Below are 27017 nucleotides of genomic sequence, written 5' to 3' on the forward strand. Positions count from 1 at the left end.
CTAATTTCTCCCTCCTCTGTTGACAGGATGTTGTTTAATAAAGCAGAAATGTCTTCCTCAGCTGAGTTCCATATAATTACTGGTCTGTCTGGCTTTGGGCGGCTTATGTTTTTTGTTTTTTTTCTTGGGAAGTTGTTTGTATTTCAGCATTAGCTGGAACTTTATTTTGATCACTGTGGGAGAATACAACAGCGCTGATTGGTGGACACTGAGGTGAATTACAGCAAGCTCTGCATCCAAAACCTAAAGATTGACAGGATTTTCCAAGCAAAGAGAAAAAGTATCGACTCAGAGAAAGAGTGTGTCTCCATGCTTGTATGGTTACGGAGATGATTTATTCACCCAGATATTTAAATGTGTTCACATTCTCTAAATATTTGTGTGTGCGTGCTCATTTCCCAGGCTCGGTGCCAGTTCCTCCACTGCAGGCCAAGACATTGCTAAATAAGGAAGACGACCTCTGTCTACTGTATTTCAACTCCCTTTTTTTTTTAAACACACATTACAACCTCTTAAAAAACAAGCCACCATACAAAGTCATTTGGGTGATATATACATGTACCTGTTAAACAGAAATAAACTATTTGATGTATAGACTGTCCCTTTAAATGGACTGAATTTAATAAGACCACACGCACAAAAGCACACAGAGCTTCTTGACAAGAGTAGATCAACCATTTACTATTTTCGTACAACATTTTATTACAACTTTCAGTTAAAAGAATGCATTTTGATTATAAAATTCCAACCATTTTCTCAGTGAGACTTGGTATGAAATATAAAGTTGAGATTTCTTGCTAAAAAACCTTCTGCTGGAAACGACAGGCACATTGATTTCCTTTTTTCACACCCGAGACCATTATAAGTGGATTCACACAGCAGAGCACGGAGAACTTTCACAATCACACACCAGCCAGGTGACGGAGGATTTCTCACCCAAGAAGGCGTGGGGAGATTACCGAGTTGTGGAAGGCTAGGTGAGCCCACGAACTGATCTTGTGCGTTATCAGGATGAGCTTCTTCCCTCCCGGTGGCTCATTAACATTCATAACTAAGCACGGGCCCGGTGTTGATGTGAGCTATGCTCCGTCTTTCTGTCAGACCTTATCATCTTGAAGATAGCAACGTGGATCCATTAGTTTTATTTCTATAATATTCCAACTGTCTCTTAGTAACAACGAATTGAGAAAAATCAGGCTATCATGCTAAAAAGGAAGCATTAAAATTCAGAGCCACAATGCTAAAACTTGCTCGTAATCAGCTGGAATTCATAGATAGAGCTGACCCATATTGACACTGTTTACACGTTTTCAGAACCCGTAACATGACAAAAAAGGAAAAAGAAAAATTATCTCTGTAGACTTTCATCCCCAGACACAAACCGAGTGAATTTATTCCTTAACCAAAACTTAATTGAAACACACCAACAGTTCAAATGCCCATGCGAATTTCCCTAAGAAACTAAAAGCTATGAAGAGCACCTGAACATTGATCAACAGCATCATTCAGTACTGTAAATCTACACGGCTACATTGATACAGAAGATAGTGCATACAACATATTAATGCATTGTGTCAGACCCTCTCGTGCGCAAATTCTGACAAATACCAGCTTGTCTCATTTTCTAAAAATGGTTAAATTAACTGGACTTGATCACTTGAGAACTGAATCTGTCTCTAAACTATCAACTGCGACATTTCATTTGGACCAAACGTTATAATTAATATTCAGATAAAAGAGGAAAAACAGAAATATATGTGAAGCAGACACGTTGGTCCTGATTAATACCGAGCCTCATACTGCTCATATAATGCATTAACCCCATTATTGAGTAATTTTCCATTTACAATCAGTTCCCTTACTGAATAGATTCAACGCTATGTTACCACTTGGCATAATCCCCTAGATGGCAAACTGGACAGTTGGTATGAATTTCCTACAGTTCAACAAAACACAGCAACACCAAATGCAAAACAACACAAGAATCATCTTGAAATCTGTTCCTGTTCCTCTCCCTCGATCCACCTCCTACATCTCGTCCGTCAGTCTTCCCTGGGCCACATGTAGATGCCATGTCACTGCTCCCCCTTTACAACTAATAAATGGTTGATGTAAATATGTATAGACCTCTTTGTATTAGGCTGTCTAAAACAGGAAAGACACGCCGGTGCTCGATGACCGGTTCAGGCCGGTAATGTGGCCTTCGCTCGGCAGTTCTGCATCTTCACACCCCAACCTCACCATCGGTGGGCACTTTGCTTTTGGCCAGTCTATCAAATCGCCTGACACCGATTGGCTCAGGCTGATTGAGAGGCCGGCGTGCGGCCTTCCCAGTACTTCTGATACGCCGTTTGGAACATGTCATTACACTGCAGCTTTGCATTTAAGCGGGAGCAGATGAGGAACGAGCCGCCCATCTTGCGGTGCAGCGAGTACGTCTCCTCTGGAGGCGGGGTGAGCCGGTGCTTGAGCATCACAGGGATGAGGTTGTGGATCCTCTCTGTGGTGGACTGGGAACCAAAGTTGAAGGTCACTGAGGAGGCGAAGGCTTCGCCGAGGATCATCACCGCATCCACATGGGCGTTCACCATTGCCTGGACACGAGGAGTTAAAAAATACTGCTGACATACTCACAATTTCTGATGACAAACAGGCCATAATCCAAGAAGAAGAGCGTCAAACATTATTAATCAAACGACGCTATTTCCATGCTTTATGGCCACCTCCTTCCCTTCCAGGTTACCCCACTAGCATCGATTTTTTTTTTTTTAATAAAACAAAGCCTCAGCAAGGAGCAGCTGCATCAATATGTTTCTCTTTTATACTATTGGGAAAGATTCACAGCCGTGGTTTGTGATGTAGAGCAGGCAGAAAGACACATAAAGAGATCATTACCTTGGATTCATACCCAGTCAGGAACTTCATCTCAATAGATTTCTTCACAACTCCCTCTCTGTCGCCCTCAGCAGCTGAACGAATGATCTACAATCAAAAACAGGTCACATGAGTCACTTACATCACTTCAATCTCACTTTATTTTTAGTAAGTGTCAACTGTGACGTGTTAACAGCAGGTCAAGTACAGTAACTGGAGCTTTGTGTTATCTGGTCCATGAATTACTCTTAAAAATAATTTAGTTTTACATAAATTCTACAAATCCTTATTAAAAACAAAATTAATGGTGAGCATAGCCGTCATATAGTGCTTTGTAATCTGGGATATAAATCAGTAACTCCACTGTTTACAGCAAACACAAAAAGTTACATTTTGTGCAGCTGCATAAAGAACATAAAACATCACAATCCAATGATTATATAGCAATGAAAGGTTAGAAGGAGGCTGAATGGTTTTACCTCGATGTAGACGTCAGTGAAACTTTGATCAAATCCTCGCGTGGCTCCAAAGTCCAATAGCGCCACCTAGAGAGTCAAAATGGAATGATCACTTATCATTTTCATTGCCCTCAAATCTCACTGTCAGAGTCATATCACTCTTAACTGTAGGCGAAGGAACTATATTACCAGCACTATGTAGGCTGTGGAGAGACTCACCCTGTGTGTCTGTGGATCATAGAGGAAGTTGGACCAGTTTGGATCAGTCTGCATGTACCTGAACTCAAACAGCTCTCTGAGGCACAACATCAGGATGTTCTGGCAGATCTGAGACAATAAAAAAGATAGAAAGAGATTCTGTTGTTGTTCACTGGTTAAACAAAGCTTATATTATATCAACTGAGAAACAGAGAAATGTAAAGGGATTAGAAAAGCAGGAATTCACTCAAAGGAGGAAACAAAAGGACAAAATGGAAACAGATTGGGGCAAAAGCCATCTAGCTTTTTATCAATTACAAACTTTTGTGTGTCTCTCCGTCTCGCACAAACCCCTCTGAGAACATTAACCAACATATTCCTCCTCAGATTAATGCACCCATTTCTACGTGGATACACTCCTCTGTCTGCTGTACCTCGTTCTTCAGCTCCTGCGTGAGGCTCTCAGCCTGGTCCAGAGGAAATCCAGGAACCAGTTCAGTGGTCAGGACATGGTTGCTGCTCAGCTCCTCTATCACTTCTGGCACGTAGAAGAACGGATGGTCCTTCAGAAGCTCCCTGAGTCACACATGAGCAGATACACAGACACATAAATATGAGTTCAGAAGGAAGGGTGTCCATACAGAGTTTAAAGTCTGTATATAGTTCGATAACTGGTTGCAGTTCTGACTTTGAACCGCAGAGATGAACATTTAATAGGAGAATGGACCAAGCTTATTATATCTATGTGTATGTAACTTGAGTGCATCAAAAGTCTCTGAACTGTAATGTGTTCTGCGAGAGAGAGCAAGGCTTCACACCGTGCTAAAGTAATATCAGGCTATGATTTTAACAGGATTAAATTACATGATCATTATCACTAGTGAGGTAATTTTGAAACAACGCAATAAACTGATACAATTACTGTTTTAGCAATTACAATTGAAGGCTGGTACACATTTTGAAACGGTGAGAAAAAGGTTTCTGAAGGTTTACTTTCCAGATTGTACATTCAAAAATGTTCTTCATTATACCTGAACTTCTTGGCACACTGTGCTTCTCTAATGTAGTCACACTCCAGCGCCAGCTCTCTTCTCATTACATCTATGAGGTGCTCTGGAAACAGACCTGGAGAGACACAAACAAAATGTTGGGACTAACATTGAACAGTCGAAGAAGACAAAGAGGCGAAGATGATGAAGAGGGGAAACACTCAGAGCAAAGCTGAGTGAGTGGTGTTTGAGCATATTGCGTGTGTCTGAAGAAGCTAAGCACGATCGTGTTTGCATGCGAGGTTCTTTGAGTGTGCACCTTCAGGCAGGGCATTGCTCATATTTAGCACCGTCATCAGGTTGTTGACGTCACTGTTGATACTCTGAGCCACACCGGGATACTGAGGACAAACAGACACACAGAAAAACCAAGTGAAGTATGTTTTCAGTTGAACCTGATCATAAATTCAGAAGAGAAACCAAACACATTCTTTGATGTCATAGACGTCTTTGTAGTGTCTCTATTCATAATAATACTTCAAAATATTATAAAGCCCCTGTATCTCATCTATAGTACATGTAATCCAGTGATCATGTATTTCAATGGTAAAACATTATTACACAGTTTTAAATTAAATTGCAATTGATATCTATAATCTATTACGTTACCACTGGCATACTCTTGATTATTTATTTATTTCAAACAATTAAGACAGAGTAAAAGGATGAAATAACTTTAGCTTGAGTGAGTTTGAGAGAAACAGAAAAACAGTCTCCAGTTACAGTGTTTATCTTCACAACATGAGTGTTCTGCACACGCACGCACACGCGCGCACACACACACACACACACACACACACACACACACACACTACGGTCTCATACTAACCTGTATTTTCATGGCCACCTCCCTGCCGTCCTTCATCCTCGCCAGGTGAACCTGCCCGATGGACGCCGCTGCAAATGGACGCTCCTCAAACGACTCCAGCTTGTCCCTCCAGTTCGGACCCAAGTCACTGTTCAGCGCTTTCTGCAGACACAAATAAGTCATATTTTGCAGCTTGATTTTTGTCAGTAGTGATATTGTTCGATGTATTACCCCACCAATTTACCTGTGTGATGTCTTTATCAATTTATAGCTTACCGTAAATACAAAAAAAGAAAGAACCTTACTGTCATCTGTTTGATTGGCATGAAGTCAGCACTCTGCCTCACGCGATCAAAGATCTTGGCGAGTTGAGGGTTGATGAATGCGTCATCTGAAACACAAAAACAAACCGGGGTCTGACTAAACTGGGCATAAAAACAGGCCGGCACATTTCAAAACATGTCTCAAGTTTGTGAGTTAGTAAAGCTGCCAAATACAGTGGTGCAAAGAAATGTCAGTATTTCTACTGCTGGTGTTTGATCATTAAAGTTAGAGATGGTTTGGATGTACATACTGTATGTTACATTATGCACACTGTAAATGGACTCAGTTAAAAAGTAAAACACATGAACAATATACTCACTAAGTGCCGAGTTATAAATACAACTCATGTATGTTAATGAGGGGAACAGATCTCTTCAATTGGATTGCACTGGTGTTTCTAATAAAGTACTAATTTAAGAGTTAATACATCAAGCACTTTTTAAACCACCAAAGAACAGTCACAGTGAATCTCTGATCACATTGCTCAACTCCAATGCATCACAGATCAAGAATCAATGACAATCTGTTTATTTTCCCATTCAGACTTAAATTACTGAGCGAAGTCAAACCAGACTTGATCCTGTAAACCACAGCATCAAATTGAAATGACAGAGATTCCAGGCTTAAATACTGTCATAATACAAATACCACTTGGCAGCTATAAATATTACACTGCTGATGATAGGAATCAGTGTTATTAACTTTAATAATAGTTTAAAAACGGTTTGAAACTTCTCAAGGGTAACACTATTTTGGAGTTGTGCTAAAGGGTACAATGCTGGACAGAAAATCATCCGCCCACAACTGCATTCCTGCCATGACAGATAAATGTCAGCAGTGAACAAAGACAGATTTACTGCAGTCAGATTATAATCAAATGCTTCCATTCTCGATGGGAGGAGCAGTGTGTGTGTCCAGCTCCAGAAGAAAACCCTGACCTCTTTGTTCACGATTTAGGAATCAACTTTATAAAGCACAGCCATTAACCACATGCATGCACACAGGGTCAATCCACTGTGCTGCAACCTGATGAGCAAACACTGAATAGCCGATGTCCTTTTCTCTCCCACTACTGTTTTCGTAGCTTTCACATTTCACTGTGCTGTTTCTGCAAAGTTTGCACAAACATGCTTGCAGCGCAAGTGCATTAGTGCCAAAGAAGAGGGTCACCAGTCAAGGTCAGGCACTGGCGAACCAGCAATAAACAAAACATGATGTGTTTATGTCCGCTACTGGACACTGCTTCATTGACTCTGTGCTTGTTTGTTTACTGCCATTGGCCGTCTACTTGTATAGCTATAGTTTGTCCGTGAGCAAAAGCAAGCATTAATCTACATGCAGGTTAGTGTCAATGTCACAGCTGTTACAGAGCATATATATATATATAAAAAAAAAAAACTCCACTACATCAGTGCGAAGGGTGTTCACCTGTTTTTTAATGACTGTAGCATGCACATGACCTTAACTGAACTATTGACAACGACATTTAAATATCTGTGCAAACTAGAGCTGGAAAAGTTGGTTGATTCATTAAGTCTCGACGAGATTAATCATCAACTACTTTGATAATTACTTATTCGTTTGAGTCATGTTTTTTTTAAAGAAAAAATAAATGCTAAAATGTTCTGATTCTTGTTTCTTAAATATGAATAGTTTTTGGTCGTGGACTGTTGGTCAACACAAAACAAGATATGTAAGGCTGAACCCTTTTCTGATATTTTAGACCAATGAGCTAACTGATTAATTGAGAAAATAATTGACAGATTAATTGATAATGAAAATAATAATTATTTGCAGCTGTAGCACCAACATTGTTTACTGACTGTGAGCCAGGCTTGAGTGTGCTGTAAAATCTCGACTTAAAACGGTCCACAAAATAATCCTTTTTATACAGTTATGGTAAATAGGGTTGGATTTCAATAGCATTATATCAAATTTAAATCCAGAATTAAATCTGAATTATTTTGAATCCTTTATTAAATCTCATTAAGTTTAACTTTCATTATTAGTAAGAAGCTTATAAATAACTACAACTAAGAGATTTAGTTTAGATCTATGACCCCCTGCTCTTACTGAATGAACAGATGTTTTCAACAATTTTCAAAGGCTTTCTATCCTTATAAAGCTACGAAATAGATCTGTATAAAGTATTTCTTTCCTCTATGTAGTTGCACTGAGATCTGCCTAAAAAACAGAATCCTACTTCTACTTCAAACTACACTTCCTGGTTTTCTGTAGGCCCGCCTCCACAGAATCAGTGGCTGTATCCCAAATCACGTACTTGTGCTTTTACACTTGCTATTTTGAGTGAATTCACACAGTCAAGTATAAAAACATGCAGCACACTAAGGGCCTGATTTACTAGGATCTCAAATGAAGGGTACTATATTGCGTCCTTCCAAAAGTTTGTAAAAAAAATTTGCACCCGTTTCGCAGGTCAATAGTAATTGCATCATTGAAATCTGGTGCAAATCGTTGTATTTAAACGAGGGGATGATGAGCAGGTGACTTTTCATTCAGTGCCTCGCGAGTGCTCGGGAACCTCATGAAGCCACCTGTGAATTCTGCAGGACTCATTCAGGACTTGTGACACCTGAATAACGGGACTGGTGGGATATCCAAGCTGGAATGACCCAGAGGCAGGAAAATGCTGAGTCGTAAGAAGTTTTGACATTGCTGGTATTTCGTGGCTCCTCCTTGTTGTTGGCTGTCAATCATCATTCAGTAACTCAGAAATGTCATCTCTGGACAAACGATATGTCTGAATAATTTTCCCCTCCGTCATCTCAAAACCGTTTCCACGGGTGTAAAACCACATTCTCAACATATTCTTTGGTTTCCCTGCATCTCCTTCTCACCACAATAAGAGCAGCCGTCTCTCCAGATTTGGGCATCTGATTAATACGTTCTTTTCAGTCGTACTAAAATACACAACAATCACTTTTCCTGTTTCTACTTTCGGGTTTAGTAAATATCGTTGCAGGTGCTAAATGTATGTATTTGCATGTTCCCTCCCAGTATTTTGCACTTTCAAGTAGCAACGCCCAATATTACATATGCATGCAGGCAAACACGCGAAATGGAAAATGCGTTTTAAATTGCACATTTGAAAGACGCAATCCTCACTGCACGTCGTTAGTAGATCTGCTTGGACATTTTTTTGCGGGTGGTGTGAAGTTTGCACGTGATTTTACAGACGCCAACCTTCAGTGAATCAGGCCCTAAGAGCACAAAAAGTGCAAGGTGTGTTTTATCTGAACAGAAACACATGTCCATTAATAAATACTGGGGAAGCTTGACTGGATTTCTAGAAATTAGCAGAACTGAACCAAGAAAAATATATACCATGTTACAGGCACAGACAGAGGGCTCCTTCAATCAATAAAGTGTTTCATTAATAACAAACAGGGCTTGGTATTGTTATAAAATGCAATGGCCGCTACCAGTACTGATACCTTGACTTTGCTAAGGGTTCATGAACGATTTTTCAATACCAATTTAAAAAAATCAATTTTAAGGAAAAGAAAATTACATAATGGCACACATTTTCAAAGACTTTAGAGGGGGAGAGTGTAACCCAGTTTATTTTATTCAGCTACAACTCAGATGTGCCCTAAATGCCTCACATGCAAGTTATTGCAAGACTACAATTTACAGATGTGCCCTAAATGCCTCATGTATTGGTAGGTATGCTGTTGGTAGATGCCAGCTAGCTGGCTGTGCACAGAAAGGCCTCCAGTCACTGCAACACACAACTGAGACAGGGCTGTGGCCAAAAGATTGTTGAGAAGAGTGAAAAGAGGAGTCCTTAAGTAAGATTAACCTACTTAAGCTGTAACAGTGATTCTACGCGGGCGGGCTGCCCAAGTACAGGCTACGTATGCTAAACACAGTGACTCGCTGATGAGATTTACTCCTCAAGGTTATGGTATGTATTAATAGTAGGTATGGTACCAAACGGCAGGGCAATTTTCGAGAGTAGAAAATACCAAAGCGATTCGGTTGGTGCCATACAATCAACCTACCAAATCTAAGTTTGGTACCCAGCTCTAATAGGGGCCAATTGTTTTAACATGTGTCATCATTAGAAAAGAAAAAAAAAAAAAAAGCTTGACCCCAACACTGCTGACCAAATCATCAAAAATATTAGCTTAGCGGTATTTTCCAATAAATGTAATTTGATCCAGAGCACTGGATTTACTGGTCTGCAATTTGAGTTTGAAACACTGGATTCTTTTCATCCTCAATGGTCACCATCACAGCTACTCAGGGAGGGACCCATTTTCAAACTACTGCTGCTGCAGCGCACTGTACAAATGTAAGCTGTAGACGTCCACACAAAACTGTTTATTTCTGTTAAAGTACCACTTTACGGCAGTTGGACAGAAGGCATTAATATGTTTATTGTGTGTGTGTGTGTGTGTGTGTGTGTGTGTGTGTGTGTGTGTGTGTGTGTGTGTGTGAAACAGAGGATATAAAAACAAATTCACTTTTTGGTGGGTGACACATTCAAATGTTACAATCATTTCCAATAAGTGCAGAACAGCGGTCCGAGACAACAAATTCAAGTACTGCACGAGTACTAACAGAAGTACAGAAATTGAGACGCAGCATATGTGCAGCTCCCAGCCACACAGACATCAGCATTTCCTGCAGCACTTCTGAGTGACAGATGTGTTCAAGCGTCTGTCCTATAAACACTGTTTACTACACGACAGCAACGTGATTACATAACTCCGCGTGCACCACAAAACAACGTATTCCCGCCACTGTATTTAGTATTGACTCTGATATGAATGTGGATGGGTGTGTGTCTCCCCTCACCTTGAATGCTGAGCATCTGTCCCAGTTTTAATGCAGCGCCTCTGACTTTACACAACGTTCTGACAATACGCTCAGCATTGGCCTCAGACAGGAAAGGGCTGGAGTCCAGAACTGCTTTCTTATTTTCACCTGGAGACGCAAAAAACAGACATATTTGGATTCGCACAAATGGGTTCTTGTTTCATAAAATGCCTTTTATTGCAAAAGTGTCTTAACCCCACAGCCAAATTTAAGAGCCAAAGTTTAATCTGCATGTGTTAAGTTTAGTATACGCATAATGTTTTTTGTTATATGTACAGGTGAAGACATTTGAACTACACTAACATGGCAAGGTGTGTGTGTATATATGTGTCAACAGGTCAACGGGTAGTGTGTTTTGATACATCTGAAGCTGCCTTCAGAGGCTTTAACAGAGATTTACCGCGCACGCACGCACGCACGCACGCACGCACGCACGCACGCACGCACGCACGCACACACACACACACACACACACACACACACACACACACACACACGCTTACGAGTGTGTCCAGAACGTCTGCTGGGATTAAAGGCCACACAAAGATAAATGCCAACAAATAGAGGCACAGATGCCACAGATTTAAGCCTGTACGCTCTTATTTCAGCTTAGCCTCTGTTTCAGGATTAGTGGGAGCAGAGCGGGACAGGAATGTCGAGGCAGGTTGGTTGGTTAGGGGATGGCCTAATTACTTTTTCTTTTTTTTTTCTTCACTTGTTTGTCTAACATGTAGTAAGAGGGATGGGTACTGAGAACCAAGACGTCAGCTGTTACAGAAGTGCTATTCAATAAGAAGGCTGCTGCAAAATCTTTGTATGTTCTTCAAACAATAACAAAGACAAACTGGCACACCTGTGATAAGGCCTTAAAAATTCCTTTATTAGTAGGAATTTTCAGTATAAAGAATATTTCTTAATCCCAACATTAACACCTGAGCATCACAAATATACTCCAAAATATGAATGCAACAGCAAACACTGCTCTTTACATACATTTCATTGCTGTAAAATTGCATGTTTGTGTGTCACCTTCTGCGTTGTGTCTGATGGTCTTCTTGGCGACTTCTGCCAGAGCTCCGAAACCCAAACCGACAGCTAAACCTGCAGGAAACACACACACAAAGACAAACACAATTAAAGTGGACCAGCTTATCATACAAACAGAAAGATCAAAGTATTTTCACACCCATACCATAGTGAAGACTTAAAGGTGCATAGTCCTACAGTGAGGTTGGATGAAAACATCCTTTGGTGAATCAGTTAGTGTACTGAGAGGCAGTTGTTTTATTGGGACCTTCAACATACACTTGTTCAATGATGCTTCTGTTTGTGTGTAAATACATTTACTACATGAAGCCAACCGTTGCCAATCATAACATTTCCATTAAAAAACATGGACAAATACTGAGCAGGTAAAACCTGTGATCATATCAGCATGGCAGAACCGGTAACAGCTGCTCTTCTGCACATGGAAAAATAAATGATATCAATCATCTAGTCATATAACGACTGAGCTGTAAAATAGTTCGTCATCTGAAAATGTATATCAACAGAACATAAAAAGGAAAAAAAGCAAGCCTGCCCGAGTAAGGAGCTGTTTGTGAACAAGTCCCTCCAAGCCTGGCTTCCACCTTACATAACTCCACATTACATAATCAGTTAGTCAGCGGCTCATCTGAAGCAGTAAATATGAGAAGCAGCAGTATATGGACGAATCGGGACACAGGGTGCCTCAGTGTCTCGTGTACAAGTCGACTGAGCAGTTTTTCACCAGTAAAAAAAACAACACGTCAACACTTCTGTTGTTGGGGGCAGGTTGGCCATGAGGGAGCAAACCACACGTAGAGAAAATGTGTGTATAGCTTTATGCTGCACACACGTGTGTTATGTGGTGTAACCTGATACAGTATGGTTGCCTTCCCCTCCAATGTCATGTCATGTCCCTGTGTTTCACTTCCTGCTTTAGACTGGATTTAAAATGTTCAGATTTAAACAGGGAAGATGAGCCAGCATCATGAAACTGCACTTTTTGACCATATGTCACACACATACTCATATATATATATATATATATATATATATATATATATATATACACACACACACACACACACACACACACACGCGATGTCAGTGTGTGCAGAACCCAGCCAAAGAGAGATCAGCATTTCCTGCAGCCTCTGAGTGATACATATTTTTCCAGGCTGTGCAGAAGCGTCTGTCCATCATTTGCCCTATGCACCACTTGTTCCTGTTGCTATACTTCACAAACAAACTCGGACATACCGTCCTGTTTCATCAGCAAAACCTTTGAACGGAGGAACGTGCGCGGCAACAGCAAGCGGATGCAGAAGCAGTGCTGTTGCCAGGACACGCGCCAACAGATTTATGAATCGTGTTGCTGCTCGTCTCCGACCCAAAATCTGCACTCCCAGCCGTGAAAAACACAATACTGGACAAGTCCAAGTCCAAAACAGTCCTTGGAGAACTTTGTGACCAAATGCTGCAGGAGAGTGAAGGACAGGCCGAGGCCACGTTCCTCCGCCATCTCCCCTCCCTCCCCTTTTCAACACCTTCTAAATGTTACCACTGTCAACATGCTGAATCAACTCTGCCCTACCTGCTGCATCTCACTTTTTCCCCCGGTAACGCCCACTCGTTTGGAGCGAGCTGTGGCTAAATTCTGCTTCGTATATTCCGCTGAGATTAATCTGTTCTGGGTTTATTTTTGTCCAGTTTATGTTCTCCTGTATGTTTCAGCTGAACTTTATGCCACTTGTTAACTTATTGATCATCTGTCTGAAGTGAAGCCACAAGCTCCCAATCTACATGTACATAGCTGTGACCTAAGTGTGAACATGAGGCTGTCGCATGAGATTATCACAGAAAACCAATGTTGTCTAGATACCACTTGGAGATAAGAGGAGAAAGGTTTCTGCCTATATCTCCTGACACGTCAATATTATTCATATTTTTCTGTAATAGTTGACACATATAGTAAATCCAAAGTATGTTGAGTACAATTTCTTAGCAGCTTTGACAATTTATAGATTATCTTGTATATTGTGCTGGCAGCGGTGTACATGTTTAAATATGTCACAGCTAACAGGCTAAGAATTTAAGCAACATGGTCAAACAGTAGATTAATGAATACACTGCGATGTGTTTTTTATATTAAACTTATGGCTGAAATGTTGCAGAACTCTGTCAGTCTGTTGGTGTCTCACTCTTTTGTAACTGTAGCTGAATAACAAGGTATGTTTTATCTGAACAGAAACACATGTCCATTAATAAATACTGAGGAAGCTTGACCAGATTTCTAGAAATGTTTGTGTAAGTGCAGCTCCAAGTTTTGAAAGTTAACAAACACATCACATTTCTATATGTTTCTTTTATTTCCTTAAAACTGTATTTGTTGCCATTTGCATATGGCTATGCATACTGCATATACATTGAGTACTATTAGCAGTGTACACACTTTGTGAAGGTCACTCAATGACATACTACCAAGTGTTCTAAACCTCTTAACCCCAGCTTAAAGGCAGGTCAGAGGTTACAGTCAGACTATAGATTACAAGGTTGGGTTAGCAGAACTGAACCAAGAAAAATATATACCATGTTACAGGCACAGACAGAGGGCTCCTTCAATCAATAAAGTGTTTCATTAATAACAAACAGGGCTTGGTATTGTTATAAAATGCAATGACCGCTACCAGTACCGATACCTTGACTTTGCTAAGGGTTCCTGAATGATTTTTCAATACCAATTTAAAAAAAATCAATTTTAAGGAAAAGAAAATTACATAATGGCACACATTTTCATAGACTTCAGAGGGGGAGAGTGTAACCCAGTTTATTTTATTCAGCTACAACTCAGATGTGCCCTAAATGCCTCACATGCAAGTTATTGCAAGACTACAATTTACAGATGTGCCCTAAATGCCTCATGTATTGGTAGGTATGCTGTTGGTAGATGCCAGCTAGCTGGCTGTGCACAGAAAGGCCTCCAGTCACTGCAACACACAACTGAGACAGGGCTGTGGCCAAAAGATTGTTGAGAAGAGTGAAAAGAGGAGTCCTTAAGTAAGATTAACCTACTTAAGCTGTAACAGTGATTCTGCGCGGGCGGGCTGGCGGGCTGCCCAAGTACAGGCTACGTATGCTGAACACAGTGACTCGCTGATGCTGATGAGATTTACTCCTCAAGGTTATGGTATGTATTAATAGTAGGTATGGTACCAAACGGCAGGGCAATTTTCGAGAGTAGAAAAAACCAAAGCGATTCGGTTGGTGCCATACAATCAACCAACCAAATCTAAGTTTGGTCCCCCGCCCTAATAGGGGCCGACTGTTTTAACATGTGTCATCATCAGAAAAAAAATTAAAAAATAGCTTGACCCCAACACTGCTGACCAAATCATTAAAAATATTAGCTTAGCGGTATGTTCCAGTAAATGTCATTTGAACTGGACAGTGTACACTTTGTTGCTGATGTACATGCAGGCTTATAGCCAGCCAGCCAGACAGACAGACATGACTACAGACATGACTACAGACATAGTCAGATAAGCAGCTAATGAATCATCCAGGATTCAGACAGAGGGACAACCAGTTGTATTACTCTACCTCCAAAGGTCGCCAGCCTGCTGAGCCGGGTAACAGGCACTTTCCTCTCTCTGGCGCTCTCACTCAACTGAAAAAGACAGAGTGAAACGACACCTTTCTATTAAAATCTGTGAAGGAAAGTAAGTGTTTGCATCAATATCTGCGTGTTTTGAAATGAGATATTCTATGATAGAATAAAAAGAGGAATTACCATCTGTTTGTGTGGTTTTATCTCAGATCTCTTGCTCTCTCTTGCCTTCTCTATGTCCTCGGCCGTCAGCCCCCCCACAGTGGTCGGGTCCTGGTGGTAGCTCCTGGCCCGACTGACAGGATGCTGACAATAAAGCTGACTCCACACGTGTCTGTTCAGGCTGTGGTTGTAGAGATGATGGTGTCCAATAAAATGTCTGCCGCATACAAAGCAGAAGCGATTACCTTCATCTTCTAAAAAACAGCATTAAAAACCTGTTTACTGTAGACTGCAGCTGAAACGGAGAATGTTAATACCTGGCATCTTGGTGGTACGATCTGGTGTGTCCACTAAATTGTTTGCTGGGATCTTTGTATCCCTCAAACAATGACTGTTTCCCACCGACATGGTTCGCCCCCGCTGCTGTGTCTTCACTACTTCCTGAGTAACCTGCTGAAAAGTCCACACCTTCCTCTCTGAACTCTGAAGTTGTGAATGCAGCGTCATCCGGTGGAAAGTCAAATTCCGACTCGGATGACGAGGTTTGCTGCTGACCCGACATCTCCTGGAAAGAAAGATAAACTTTTTTTTTATTGAACATAATCATTTGGCAAAAATTCAATACACAGTTCTCCATCAATCAATCTAAACATTCTTTTTTTTTTTTGTTACCATTTCACACAATAGTGTTCAGACAAATACACACAAACCTGTATTTTCATCATGGCCACCGAGAGGCCTTGTTCTGCAGCCGATTGGACACTTTGGACAGCAGCACCAACTCCTGGGACTCCTATGTCACAAATAAGACAATTCACAGCTCTATTAGCTCCAACATTATGTCTAGACAGCAAGTGTCAAAAAATCTCTACTCTCTGACAGCGCTCTGACAGTTGTAGCACAGCACCTGCTCACTCCGTCACTCTGAAGAGGATGTTTTGATTGTATGTCGCTTTGTGATTTACGCAAGAAATCCGGTCTGAGCCAACAGAGCGTCCGGACTGAAGCCTTGTTCAGACTGCCAGCCCAAATCGTTTTTTTGTCATATCCGGATTGTTTTTTGAAAGTCTGGACAGGAAAAAAAAAACCACATGAAATGCGATTTTTGCAATTCAGATCCAAAATCCGATTGGAATCGCATTTCAAACCATCTCCTAATGTGGTGTGGATCCAATTTGAAGATATCAAAATTCAATCTGGATTTGGGCTGACAGTCTGAACGGGGCCAAAGTCCCACACTGAAGATTTTATTTCCATAAAGTGGACAAGAAATGTTGAAAAATAATTCTCGGGGAAAAAAAGGAAGTATTTTTTTTAAAACTGGGATGCAAATAAGAACAGTGAACCTACCTGTCCCAGAGCGTAGGGCGTTGCTTTGAGTTTCGACGACCGCCTGGCTCAGCTTAGCCAAGCCTCGCATCAGTAACCTCATATCACCTGCCATGGTGGACTAAAGACACACAGAGAGAGAAGAACAAGAAAATAGAGAAAAGTCCGGTGAATATCCGTTACGTTACCTCTTCATTATGTAGCTAACCTGGTCGCACAGAGAGGTACGTACTGTTCACCGGGAAGAAAGAGGGACAAAATGAGCAGTCACAAATCTAAATGTGTAACAGCAACATGACAGGAAAGATTATAAATGACAGACATAGACGTGGAGATGGACAAGAGGGCAAGCGGCAAGAAATAAAACCTGCCGTCAACACGCCCTCTGCTGCCAACTGTAACTCACACTCAAAAATACACAGCTGTCACGTCTTGAAATCACTTTAATATTTTGTCTAAAAATAATCATGACCTCTAATCCCTGTTTTGGAACTCACTCACACAGGCAAAGACACACACGCGAAAGGAAAGGCGAATGCCATGCATATAAGCTGTGAATATGTATGCAAGCTGTGAATATATGTGTTTATGTGGTACAGGACTGGATCTGAAAATGTCACTGGAAATTAAACGGGAGGAGTGCGAGGTAAATCTTCCCACTATTTCGGTGCACGTTTGATTCTTGTACCAGGTTTCCTGTCACATTTATCTCCACAACTGACACGACTGGGAGATTGTTTCTATTAAAGGCCGTCTATAAATGTTCCACCTTCTTTCAAATAAATAATCTGCTAAATCTCTTATAGCCTCGTATATGGTGGTTGGTCCATTATTAAACTGCTATGTTTTGTAAATATAACAATCAAATATCAGTTCTTTGAGTTTTATCTGCATTCCTGTGCGTTACAACCTGCAGTATGTGTATTTGTTACTGTGGTACAGGTGCTGTTTTGTGGGTGTGACAACATGCTTCAACACAGCTCAGTTGGGATTTGGGCCAATGGAAAAATCTGTTGCTGAAAGAGTTCAAGCAAAATGTGTGTACGTGAAGCACTACAGATACACTGGGTGAGTCAGTAAGTGGGTCATTCGTCCTCCTTCAGGGCTGCTGTGGGTTTGTTTTTTTTTAGACAGTGGACCAAAAAACATATTTTGTGACACAAAGGACCAACAGCATGGCAACAAAAATAAAATACAAACTGACCGTGATTATATAGAAACAAAGCAATATATAACATGCGTCTTATTTTAAAATTTCAAGTGTTGTTCTTGACTTCTATTGGCATGAACGGGTTATATATTTGGACTTTTGATCACACTGAGCATTACATTACATTATTACATTTCATTTAGCTGACGCTTTTATCCAAAGCAACTTACAATAAGTGCATTTCAACCATGAGGGTACAAAACCCAGAACAACAAGAATCAAGAAAATACAATTTCTTCAAGAAAGCCAAACTACAAAGGACACTGGGAAGTTGTGATTACCTTTTTTTTCTCTCCACTGTTTAGATTTAGATGAGAGGCATATTAACGATTAATGAAAATAATCATTAGCTGCAGGCCTAAAAAAACCTAATTATTATTAATTATAATATATTTATTCAGTCATTTTTATTTCAGTATTATTTTGTATTTTTTTCAAAAGGTTTTCAAACATACCAACTACAGTGGAATGGACTTGATTCCTGGCATACTTTGTACCTGATTTTTTTTTTTTTTTATAATATTACAATAGTGCCATGACAATTAACAAGCTGTGTCATGCTGATAAATTTAGAGTCTGTACACAACCTCGAGAATTTAGACCTGTGGGCGACACGATAGCCAAGTGGTTAGGATGCAGACAATATGGCTGCAAAGGCCCTCAGCGGTGAGCCCCAGGCTTAATTCCCAGCTAGGGAGCCCTTTCCTGCATGTCAGTCACCTGCTCTATTTCCCCAAATGTCCTGTCTGTCTATACTGCTCCATCTGAATAAAGGCTAAAATGCCAAAACCTAAAATTAAGAGGTTTTTTATTTATTTATTTTTTTAACAACAGGTATTTCTGTACAAAGATTCAGAACTGTCAACGACTGATCAAAAGATTTTACTTGCAAAATTTAAAACCACTGGGGAGAAGTAACCACTTATTGCCAAATGTAATCTATTGAGCAACTTCCCATTTGTCACTCTGGGTGTGAAGAGTAAGGAGAGGAAGAGGGGAGGAAGATGGAAGGAAGAGGAGAAGATGATAGGAGAGGAAGAGGATAGGAAGAGAGAGGAAGAGGAGAGGAAGAGGGAGAGGATAGGAGAGGAGAAAAGTAGAGGGGAGGAGTATTTTTTTGTGAAAGCACTGTCTGTAACTCCACGTGGTGTCATGTGGCGCACACGCACACACACCTCAGATGTTCAGATGTTCGGATGTTGTTGGCTGCAAAAGCTCTTATCTCACTGCAGTGGAAATAGTCGCCCAGTGTTAGTCAATGTCTGAATGAGGTTTATAATGTACCTCGTGGCTTACCGATAGTCTAAACTGCCCTTGTTGATCCTGAGCCACAAGTGGGAAATGTTTTCCGTCAATGTTCACCAGTGGTGAGCAACCGGATGCAGCGGAGTCACCACCGCTAACAAGGGATACGTGAGTAAAATCACATTTCCCCTTTTTTAGTAGGTACAACCACACTATCATTGTCATCATACCAACAATGGATTTTCTGTTACTATTTAGGTCCAGTTACATGAGATCTTAAAAGTATGATTCTTCTGTGAACAAACAAACAGGGAGAGTATAATACTTTCAGATAGATATTTTAAAAGCAGTGATATATTTAAGTCCGAGAGGAAAAAGAAAGGTCAGTAAAATTGGCTTTCATTGACAGAATTCTTGGCAGTAGGAAAATAAACTAGCCAATCATAACGATTAGCCTTTATCATCCTTTTAATGTCATCCGTTTATATTTTGGTAATGGCTACAATAAGGCGACATCACCAGATGAAAGTAAATATAAAGTATCTGGACATTTTATAAATAAATCCAATGACAGTATTTCGGCCAACATATATTTGTTTTATTGTTATTGTGGTTTTTTTTCTGGTGGCTTTATTATTTCTGTGCTGCGATATTTTGTTACATGTTGCTCATCATACTTTACGCAGCACAACTATACTAATCTCAAGCCATTCCTTTTATACAAACATGTAGGTTGAATGCACATATGTACATATTGAATTATTGTACGTTTACTGTTTGAACAGAGCCAGTTGAATTTATTTATCCTAAAATGATGTGCAGGTATTAATACTTTGTGCTGTAAAAGCAATAGGCAGCACTATTCAAACACATTTTATTGATACTTGAAAAGGATAGTAGCTAAAGATGAAATTAAATCAAAATATTAAACGCAAATGTTTGACTTATGTTTATGCCACCGGGCAAAACAACAATTTTCAGCAGGACATTGGGAGGGGGGGGGGGGGGGGAATTCTCGCCATATGTCCTCTCAGAAACATTGATTTATAATACGCTTCAGTTTATCTCACAGATTCACTTCCCTTTTTCAGGAGATTTAAACACAAAAATCCTTCAAAACAAACGACAGCGGCCCATTTAAATCTGCGGTTATTGACGTCCTCGAGGGCGCGCGAGAGCGCAACACCGGACGCGTGGCACGTTTTCAGGTCATTAAATACATCAACTAACATCACGGGCGCTTCGGCAGACTTGAGAGCGGACAACAGATCGGGTTGAACCGTTTCAAACGCCTGGAGAAGTTACCGCCCGGGACGCGGCTGGGTGAAGTTTGCAGAAGTACGCACCAAGCAGCCATATACGAGGCACGTCAGCACGCTGCACGTTCAGGCATTTTTTTTTTCAGAGGTTGAAGGCACGGTGGAGGACATTGTAAAACGACTCGCCAAAAAATAAATAAAAAAAAAAAAAAATCACTTTGTGCATATTTAAGAGCTAATGCGTGGAAATCTGCGAGTGGGTCAGGTACTCACCAGCAGCTGTCGCGCAGAGGGTCTCTCTGCTGCTGGCTTCTCTTACTCTTGTCAGACGAGGTCAAGCCAAATACGCTTTTATTTCATTTAAGATATAAACTGCAGTTTCACGAGGATTTTCTCTTCCACGGGACACTAGTAAACAGGAGTTACAGGTTATTGTTGCTCGCCCTCGTCCTGGTGCTGCTGCAGCTGCTGCCCGTGTTTAATCCAGTCTCTCTCTCTCTCTCTCTCTCTCTCTGTCTCTCTGTTTCTCTGTGTCTCTCTCTCTCTCTCTCTTTCTGCACCATGAGGTCAAACGTATTTACCAACTTCACGCTGCAGCCCGAGAGCGGAGGGTTTGACGCAACCCCCGCTGATATCTAGCTGTTGTTCAGCGCGCACCCCAGGGTATCATACGCAGATAAAGAGGAACATTTCACACAGATCAATTTACAGTTTTTCCATTCTCTCAGCATCAAATCTCCGTTCAATCTAACTTGACCTAATTTCGTCACGTATAAGGAGGCAGTTCAGACATCTGCCTGTTTAACTTTATTTATACGCGGCTCCGGTCTTTCTCCACCCTGTCTGTCCTCCTCCCGCCCGACCTCTCCTCCTATTGGTCCTCCGTCCTTGTTTGACGGGAGGCGGGTGAAAGTGAGGCTCCTCATTGGTTCATGACTATAGAAAACAAAATGCAGTCTTTGGACGGATTTGAGTGCTGCCACGTTAACGCCGCCTAACTTGAGTATTACGCATAACAAATATCACTTTTACGCGGTGCACGTAGCCAAGAAATGATGGTCATAACTGACACAATAAAACACAAACAATACACCGGTGTTAATCATGAAAACAAAATTGAAGCCCAAGGTGAAATGGACCTCTGCTGCTACCAGCTGTTGATAAGAGAGCAGCACCTTTTTCATTGTGTTGATGCGGAAAATCAACAATTAAAATGTTAAACAGGAAATGTTATGATATGACCATGAAAACAAACATTAAATTCATGTTTTTCATATTTACTGAAAAAAAATATTTCAAAAGTAAGCGCAGGAAATGTGGATTGTTATGTCTATGGACAGAAATGTGTATCATTAAAAGTGAATTGCGTAAATTAGATTTGGATTTGTGAACTTATCAGTTTGTCAGACCGCCGTAGGTAAAATGAACTTCTACCACCCTGCATGTGACACGAATTCAAACGTGATGGCTAAAAGATAAACCAACATTTAATTTCCAATGTTTGGGTTGCTGGTTTGCTCATTCCGTCCACAAGGTCGCGACAAAGAAACATGATGATCACACCTGATGCCATTGTTTACGTGAAACAATGTCGATGTTATATGTTGTTTGTTAACTGACAAGTAAAGATAAGTATATATTTTAGTTTAATAATCATGGTTCCAAATGAGAGCATTTCAGTTTGAGAACACACAACATATATAACATATAATAACTCCATTAGTTGTCAAGTGGTACTTGGTATAATTACGTTTAATGTTTGAGCTGGAAAATTCAATTGTTTCTGTTAGTTAGCTGCTCTCCTATATTTACTTTCTCCAGCAGCCCAATCAAACTGTCTACATTTTAACACCAGGAATTAATCTGAATGAATTTCACTGAGGCTGACTGTTCAGCATCGTAATCTGCTGTTCTTAATAATCCATGATTGTAATATAATTATTTGTCAGCAGTAGTTAGCTGCATTGTACCACTAAAGCAGTGCACATGCCTTTAGATTCAGTTTTTATTTTTGGCCAATGAGTGCTAGCAGTAATTTCTTGTCTACAAAGTACAGAAATGCTGCACTTGCAATTATTATTATTATTATTATTATGATTTCAGTTTACCATCAGGGAAGTATGTTAGATGGAATTTGGACACACTCCCAAATATGTTATCAGACAAATAGAATAAATATCTGCTGGAATTGAATGGCTATGGGTGAACACAAAAAGGTTATATCTGTTGGAACTTTAACGAGGCACACGAAGCAAAACAAAATAATTTTCTAAAGTTAACAAAATAAAGTAATCGGCACACACTTGCTTATAAATGATGGACAAACAGTAACAATCATTTATTCGTCTGTCTTTTGTTCCAGATGCTGCTGATTGTTCAGGAAACACCCTTTGGAAATGTGTAATTTATTGTTTGTTTGTGTGACTCAGTGATGACATTATTTTTGATGTGAGCGCCATCTTTAGGCCTCAGCTTGTACCAACTCAGCTCTTCCTTCAGTCAAACTAGGACATGGACAAATAAAGATTTAGACTTGCTTTCTGTAAGGAAATGTAAAAAAATTTAAAAAAAATTAAAAAAAATCCTCACTGTGACACTCAAATGAAATTGTGTCACACAGACACCCAGCAAATGCAAGCAGTCCTGTGTGAATGAAATCTGAATTATTATGTTTAAAAAAAAACAACACGATTTCAAATGAGAAGTTCTTGGTGGTCATAGAGTTGGAAAACTCATTTTGCTGCGTGTTCAAAACATCCTGAAACACTCACCTTTCAACCTCTCAAAAATCACTACTGTTTCTCTGCTCCCAAATCATTTCTTTTCTTTCCCAGCAGCTCCGGATGCTGCTGCTGTTGTGGACAGGTGTGATTTGAATGGCAAATGACCCTTATGCAAATACAGCAATTAATGTGGGTAAGGCGAAGCAGCAGCAGCGGCAACACGGGGTCACCGTGGGCTTTCTGAGGTCAGGACAACCGGCTGCGTCCTTGCGGGTGAAACACACTGAGACAGTCCCATGACTTTCAGCCTTGATGCTGGTTTCGGGAGAGATAGCTCAAAGTATTGACTCATGGACGGTTGGTAGACAGACAAGAGTTGGAAATCAATGATGGACACAAGAAGTTTTGTTTCACCAAATACACTTTTTTTTTCAAGGAACAATCCAAATAAATACACAAGCCGGCAAAACCAGAACAATATGATACCTACTTACAAACAACTGTAAGTGCACATTGGGGAGCATAAGCACTAGGTCACATGGTTGGTCTTAAGGGAATAGTTAGCATACTCCAATTGTTGTGTGTGCAAGTTACAGTTTGTATGTCTACAGTCAGCAGCTGGTTAGTTTAGCTTAGCAAAAAGAGCGGGGAATTGAGGGAAACAGTTGGTCACTAGCTCTGTGCAAAGGTAACAAAATCTGCCTACGTGAAGAAATGAACAAGATATTTCTGAATGGTTTAATCAAGAAACTTTTTGTCTTCCCATTTCTAGTTCTTATGCTTAGCTTCGTCAGCCAACTACTGGTGGATGCTTCGTGTTTAGCATACGGACATCACAGTGGTATCCATCTCTTCTCCACCTAAATCTCGGCAAGAAAACTAATAAAAGTATTTCCAAAAATGTCCAACTATTTCTTTAAGAAGGCACTGCATAAAGTTGCACTCTGTCTCTTTGTCTATCTACTGTCACTGCAAACTTCTACCGAAAACAATGGCATTTTAAATACACACTGTTTAGCTTTAATTCTTCATCAGGAACCTGTTACATTATGAAACTTTTTTTTTCACCTCACTGCCTAAATTAATGGAGCGTATTTATGCCACGCTAGAGGAAGAAAAACTGATTGGTATCGCGTTGTAACGTGAAGTTTATTGTTATAATACAATATTTTTTATATTTTAACAAAGTATTTTCAAGTTATTACGACAAACAAACGTATCATGTTCGAACAAGAAACATTTTTGTCATAACATTATATTATTCATCATGTTACAATATAATAACTTGATACATTTGTTTGTCATAACAACATAAAAATATCTTGTAATAAAATGAAAAATATCTTGTTTAAGGTGAAAAAAACCAACCTGTTATAACAATAAACTTTTGACATCATAACATGCTACCAATACGTTTTTCTTTTTCCAGCGTGCTAGCAACACGCTTACCAATAAACAACTGCTGGGAATCCCTGTTGAAATAAATGGTTTCACTTAGCCAAACACCATTATCTTTTCTTTAAAAATATCCTCTAGTTTGAGTATGGGATGTCAACAATGTCAGCAGCCTGCCTTACTGTTTAACTGTCAATCATATTGTAACACATGCTTGAGGACAAAACAACATAACAGTCTAAAATTTCAAATGTCACAGTATCAGTGAGCTAAAACAAAAGATAATATGGTTTAAATAGAAACAACTACAAATTAAGAACAAACTGTTAAGAGGATAATAAACATGCACCCATGTAAGACTGAGCACAGAAACCCACATTTAAGACTGGGAGGAAAAAAATACATCATTTACATTTAAGAGTAAGAATGTGGTTTCAGTTGTCTGACTTGGCTTCGTAATGTCAAGGCACTGTATAGCTTAAATTAAATTGTTCATGGCTGTAAGTGTTCCACAGGATTCTGCTAAAGTAATGTTACAATAAAAAACTACATAATAAAACACAAAATAAATCTTGTACATTGTACATTGTGAACAATCCCAACAAAGTGTGAGAGAGGCGGTGAGTGTTTGGCCACAGAAGTACGACGGACGCCATGTTGACTGCAAATATGTTACATATAAAACAATTCCTTCGATAACACACTGTAACTACGGTGAGATGTTTTATTTAGCTCCACCTAGTTGCCAGTTATTGCCAGATTATTGTGGAGCAAACGTTTCTGTTGCTAAAAAAACCTCTGCGAGCAACCAACAGTATCTAAACTCTGACTATTGCTTTGAGTGCGAATGGTTAAACGGAGGTGACAAAAAGCTGAAACTTTACCTTATTCTCTCCATGCATCCTACAACTGTGTTTTGATGAGTAAAAACACACTTAACTCAACAACCTCAGCCACTTAAAGTGTAATTAAGTGCATATTTTAAACGAAATGGGCGATGAGCTGAAGTTGTGGTCAAACAGACAAAAACAATCTAAATACACTTGAGTTCAGTTCTGCTAAGAAAGAACTGAAATTTAACTTAAAGTCATGAGAATTAGGTGTGGCCAAATCAAGACATTCAAGGAGTTTTAAAGTCCCATTTTAAATTTTTTTGATTTTTTACAAATATGAGGATAGCTGGTTTGTAGAAAGTTTTCGAAACTGTCACCAGGGAGCGCCAACATCAGACATGTTCTAATTCCCCCCATAAGAGGCTTTAAACAATACCCGTGCTGGGGTATTACTCATATATGTTTTATACTCATATATGTTTTAATTATAAACAAATACAATGACAAGACCAAAACCAAACTGAACATAAGAATTTGCTGTGTAGCCAAAACTGGATATAATCTGAAAGGATGATGTGTTTTTTTTTTTTTTGTATCTCAATGAACATGGGTATTGTAGTTCATGTAGAGTTGATCCTAAATTCTCACTTGCGCACTAAATGTGTTTTAATATACAGCTGAGAATAGTCATAATAATGAAAGGGCTCGGGACTGAGTGCCACAGAAATGTTGAGCAAGTCAGGAAGTATTGTTGGTTTTGGTCTTTGCATGGGATTTGTTCACAATTAATAATAAAAACTAAAAAAAAGGAGTATTGCCAGTTTTAACCTTCAATGTGGATTTGGCAATATAGACGTTTTGAGTTTATAGGAGAATTTAAAACTAGTAAAAAGGAGAAGTAAAAAGTTGTGTTGCAACTATTATGGATGTAAAATTAGACCTTTTTTACAGCAGACATTTGTTCATGTCATATCAGAAAATTAACAATAATGTGCCTGCTGGTTTAGAGTCACTCATTTATGAGTGACTGAGCCATTGTGGATGTCATTAGTTGCACTTATTCAAAATGTCTGCTTTGAGAAAGGCCAATTAAGACGAGCCCTTAAGAGGTCAAGTACAACAAAACAAGACTTCTCTGAATGTGTAATGACTCAATCTCGACATGCGAATGGATCCGGCCACGCATTGGTTTTGGATAATGCGGTTTCCAACATGAGGACAAACGTCCGTGAAGGAGTCCGAAATGTTCCCCAAAGGAATGAAAAATGAATGGAAGTGGTTGTGTGTCCAAATGTTCACGTGGATTAAAAAAAAAAAACTCAGACTTCAAGTGTCAGAGTTCACCATGGATAAAATGATGTCCACCAAACTATCAAGTCCAAACAGGTAGCCGTCTTCTCTGTTTCCCACTACCCAACATGCTCGGTGGGTTAGCTCCTCCCCGTCAGGAAGAGGCGTGGTTTTCCCAAAGTCAATCATCCAGACTTTGGCCCGTCCCTTACCGTCATGAACAAATAACAAGGAGCTGCCGATCACCTGCGCGTGCACACACACACACACACACACACACGCACGCACGCACGCACGCACGCACGCACCACACACACACACACACACACACACACACACACACACACACAAGCATTTGAATGACAAAAACAGGAAATAACAA

The 27017-nt window shown here is 40.0% G+C and overlaps 2 protein-coding genes across 3 annotated transcripts in view; both read right to left on the reverse strand.

The window, feature by feature from the left end:
• Window positions 1-653: 653 nt before the first annotated feature.
• Window positions 654-21188, reverse strand: coq8aa (coenzyme Q8A, genome duplicate a). Its single transcript, XM_069158443.1, has 17 exons — window positions 20668-21188; window positions 16702-16801; window positions 16062-16144; window positions 15669-15916; window positions 15373-15568; window positions 15183-15249; window positions 11586-11657; window positions 10536-10664; window positions 5693-5778; window positions 5409-5549; window positions 4839-4920; window positions 4562-4655; window positions 3965-4106; window positions 3552-3659; window positions 3354-3419; window positions 2896-2982; window positions 654-2594 (listed from the first exon to the last, which is right to left on the reverse strand). The coding sequence occupies exons 2-17, from the start codon at window positions 16793-16795 to the stop codon at window positions 2298-2300; spliced, it is 1992 nt and encodes a 663-aa protein (XP_069014544.1). The 5' UTR covers window positions 16796-16801; window positions 20668-21188; the 3' UTR covers window positions 654-2297.
• Window positions 21189-23520: 2332 nt separating this feature from the next.
• Window positions 23521-27017, reverse strand: part of itpkb (inositol-trisphosphate 3-kinase B) — a 27860-nt gene continuing 24363 nt past the window's right edge. For both annotated transcript variants that reach the window (XM_069158445.1, XM_069158444.1), the window contains exon 12: window positions 23521-26881. In XM_069158445.1, coding sequence (XP_069014546.1) covers window positions 26672-26881 — 210 coding nt within the window. In that variant the 3' untranslated portion in view covers window positions 23521-26671. The remainder of the gene's footprint in view (window positions 26882-27017) is intronic.

Source organism: Embiotoca jacksoni, unplaced genomic scaffold (genome assembly GCF_022577435.1).
Source record: "Embiotoca jacksoni isolate LCO1_2020_lvr unplaced genomic scaffold, fEmbJac1.0.p SCAF_23, whole genome shotgun sequence".
Classification (NCBI taxonomy): domain Eukaryota; kingdom Metazoa; phylum Chordata; class Actinopteri; family Embiotocidae; genus Embiotoca; species Embiotoca jacksoni.

What these genes read in the sequence shown, in the direction of transcription:
- coq8aa (XM_069158443.1), bottom strand. Translation starts at nt 16,795, where the DNA reads ATGGCAGGTGATATGAGGTTACTGATGCGAGGCTTGGCTAAGCTGAGC. An exon ending in TCGTACCACCAAGATGCCAG is followed by an intron (nt 15,569 to 15,668) that starts GTATTAACATTC and finishes TGTATGCGGCAG; the next exon opens with ACATTTTATTGGACACCATC. An exon ending in CATCAGACACAACGCAGAAG is followed by an intron (nt 10,665 to 11,585) that starts GTGACACACAAA and finishes TTGCGTCTCCAG; the next exon opens with GTGAAAATAAGAAAGCAGTT.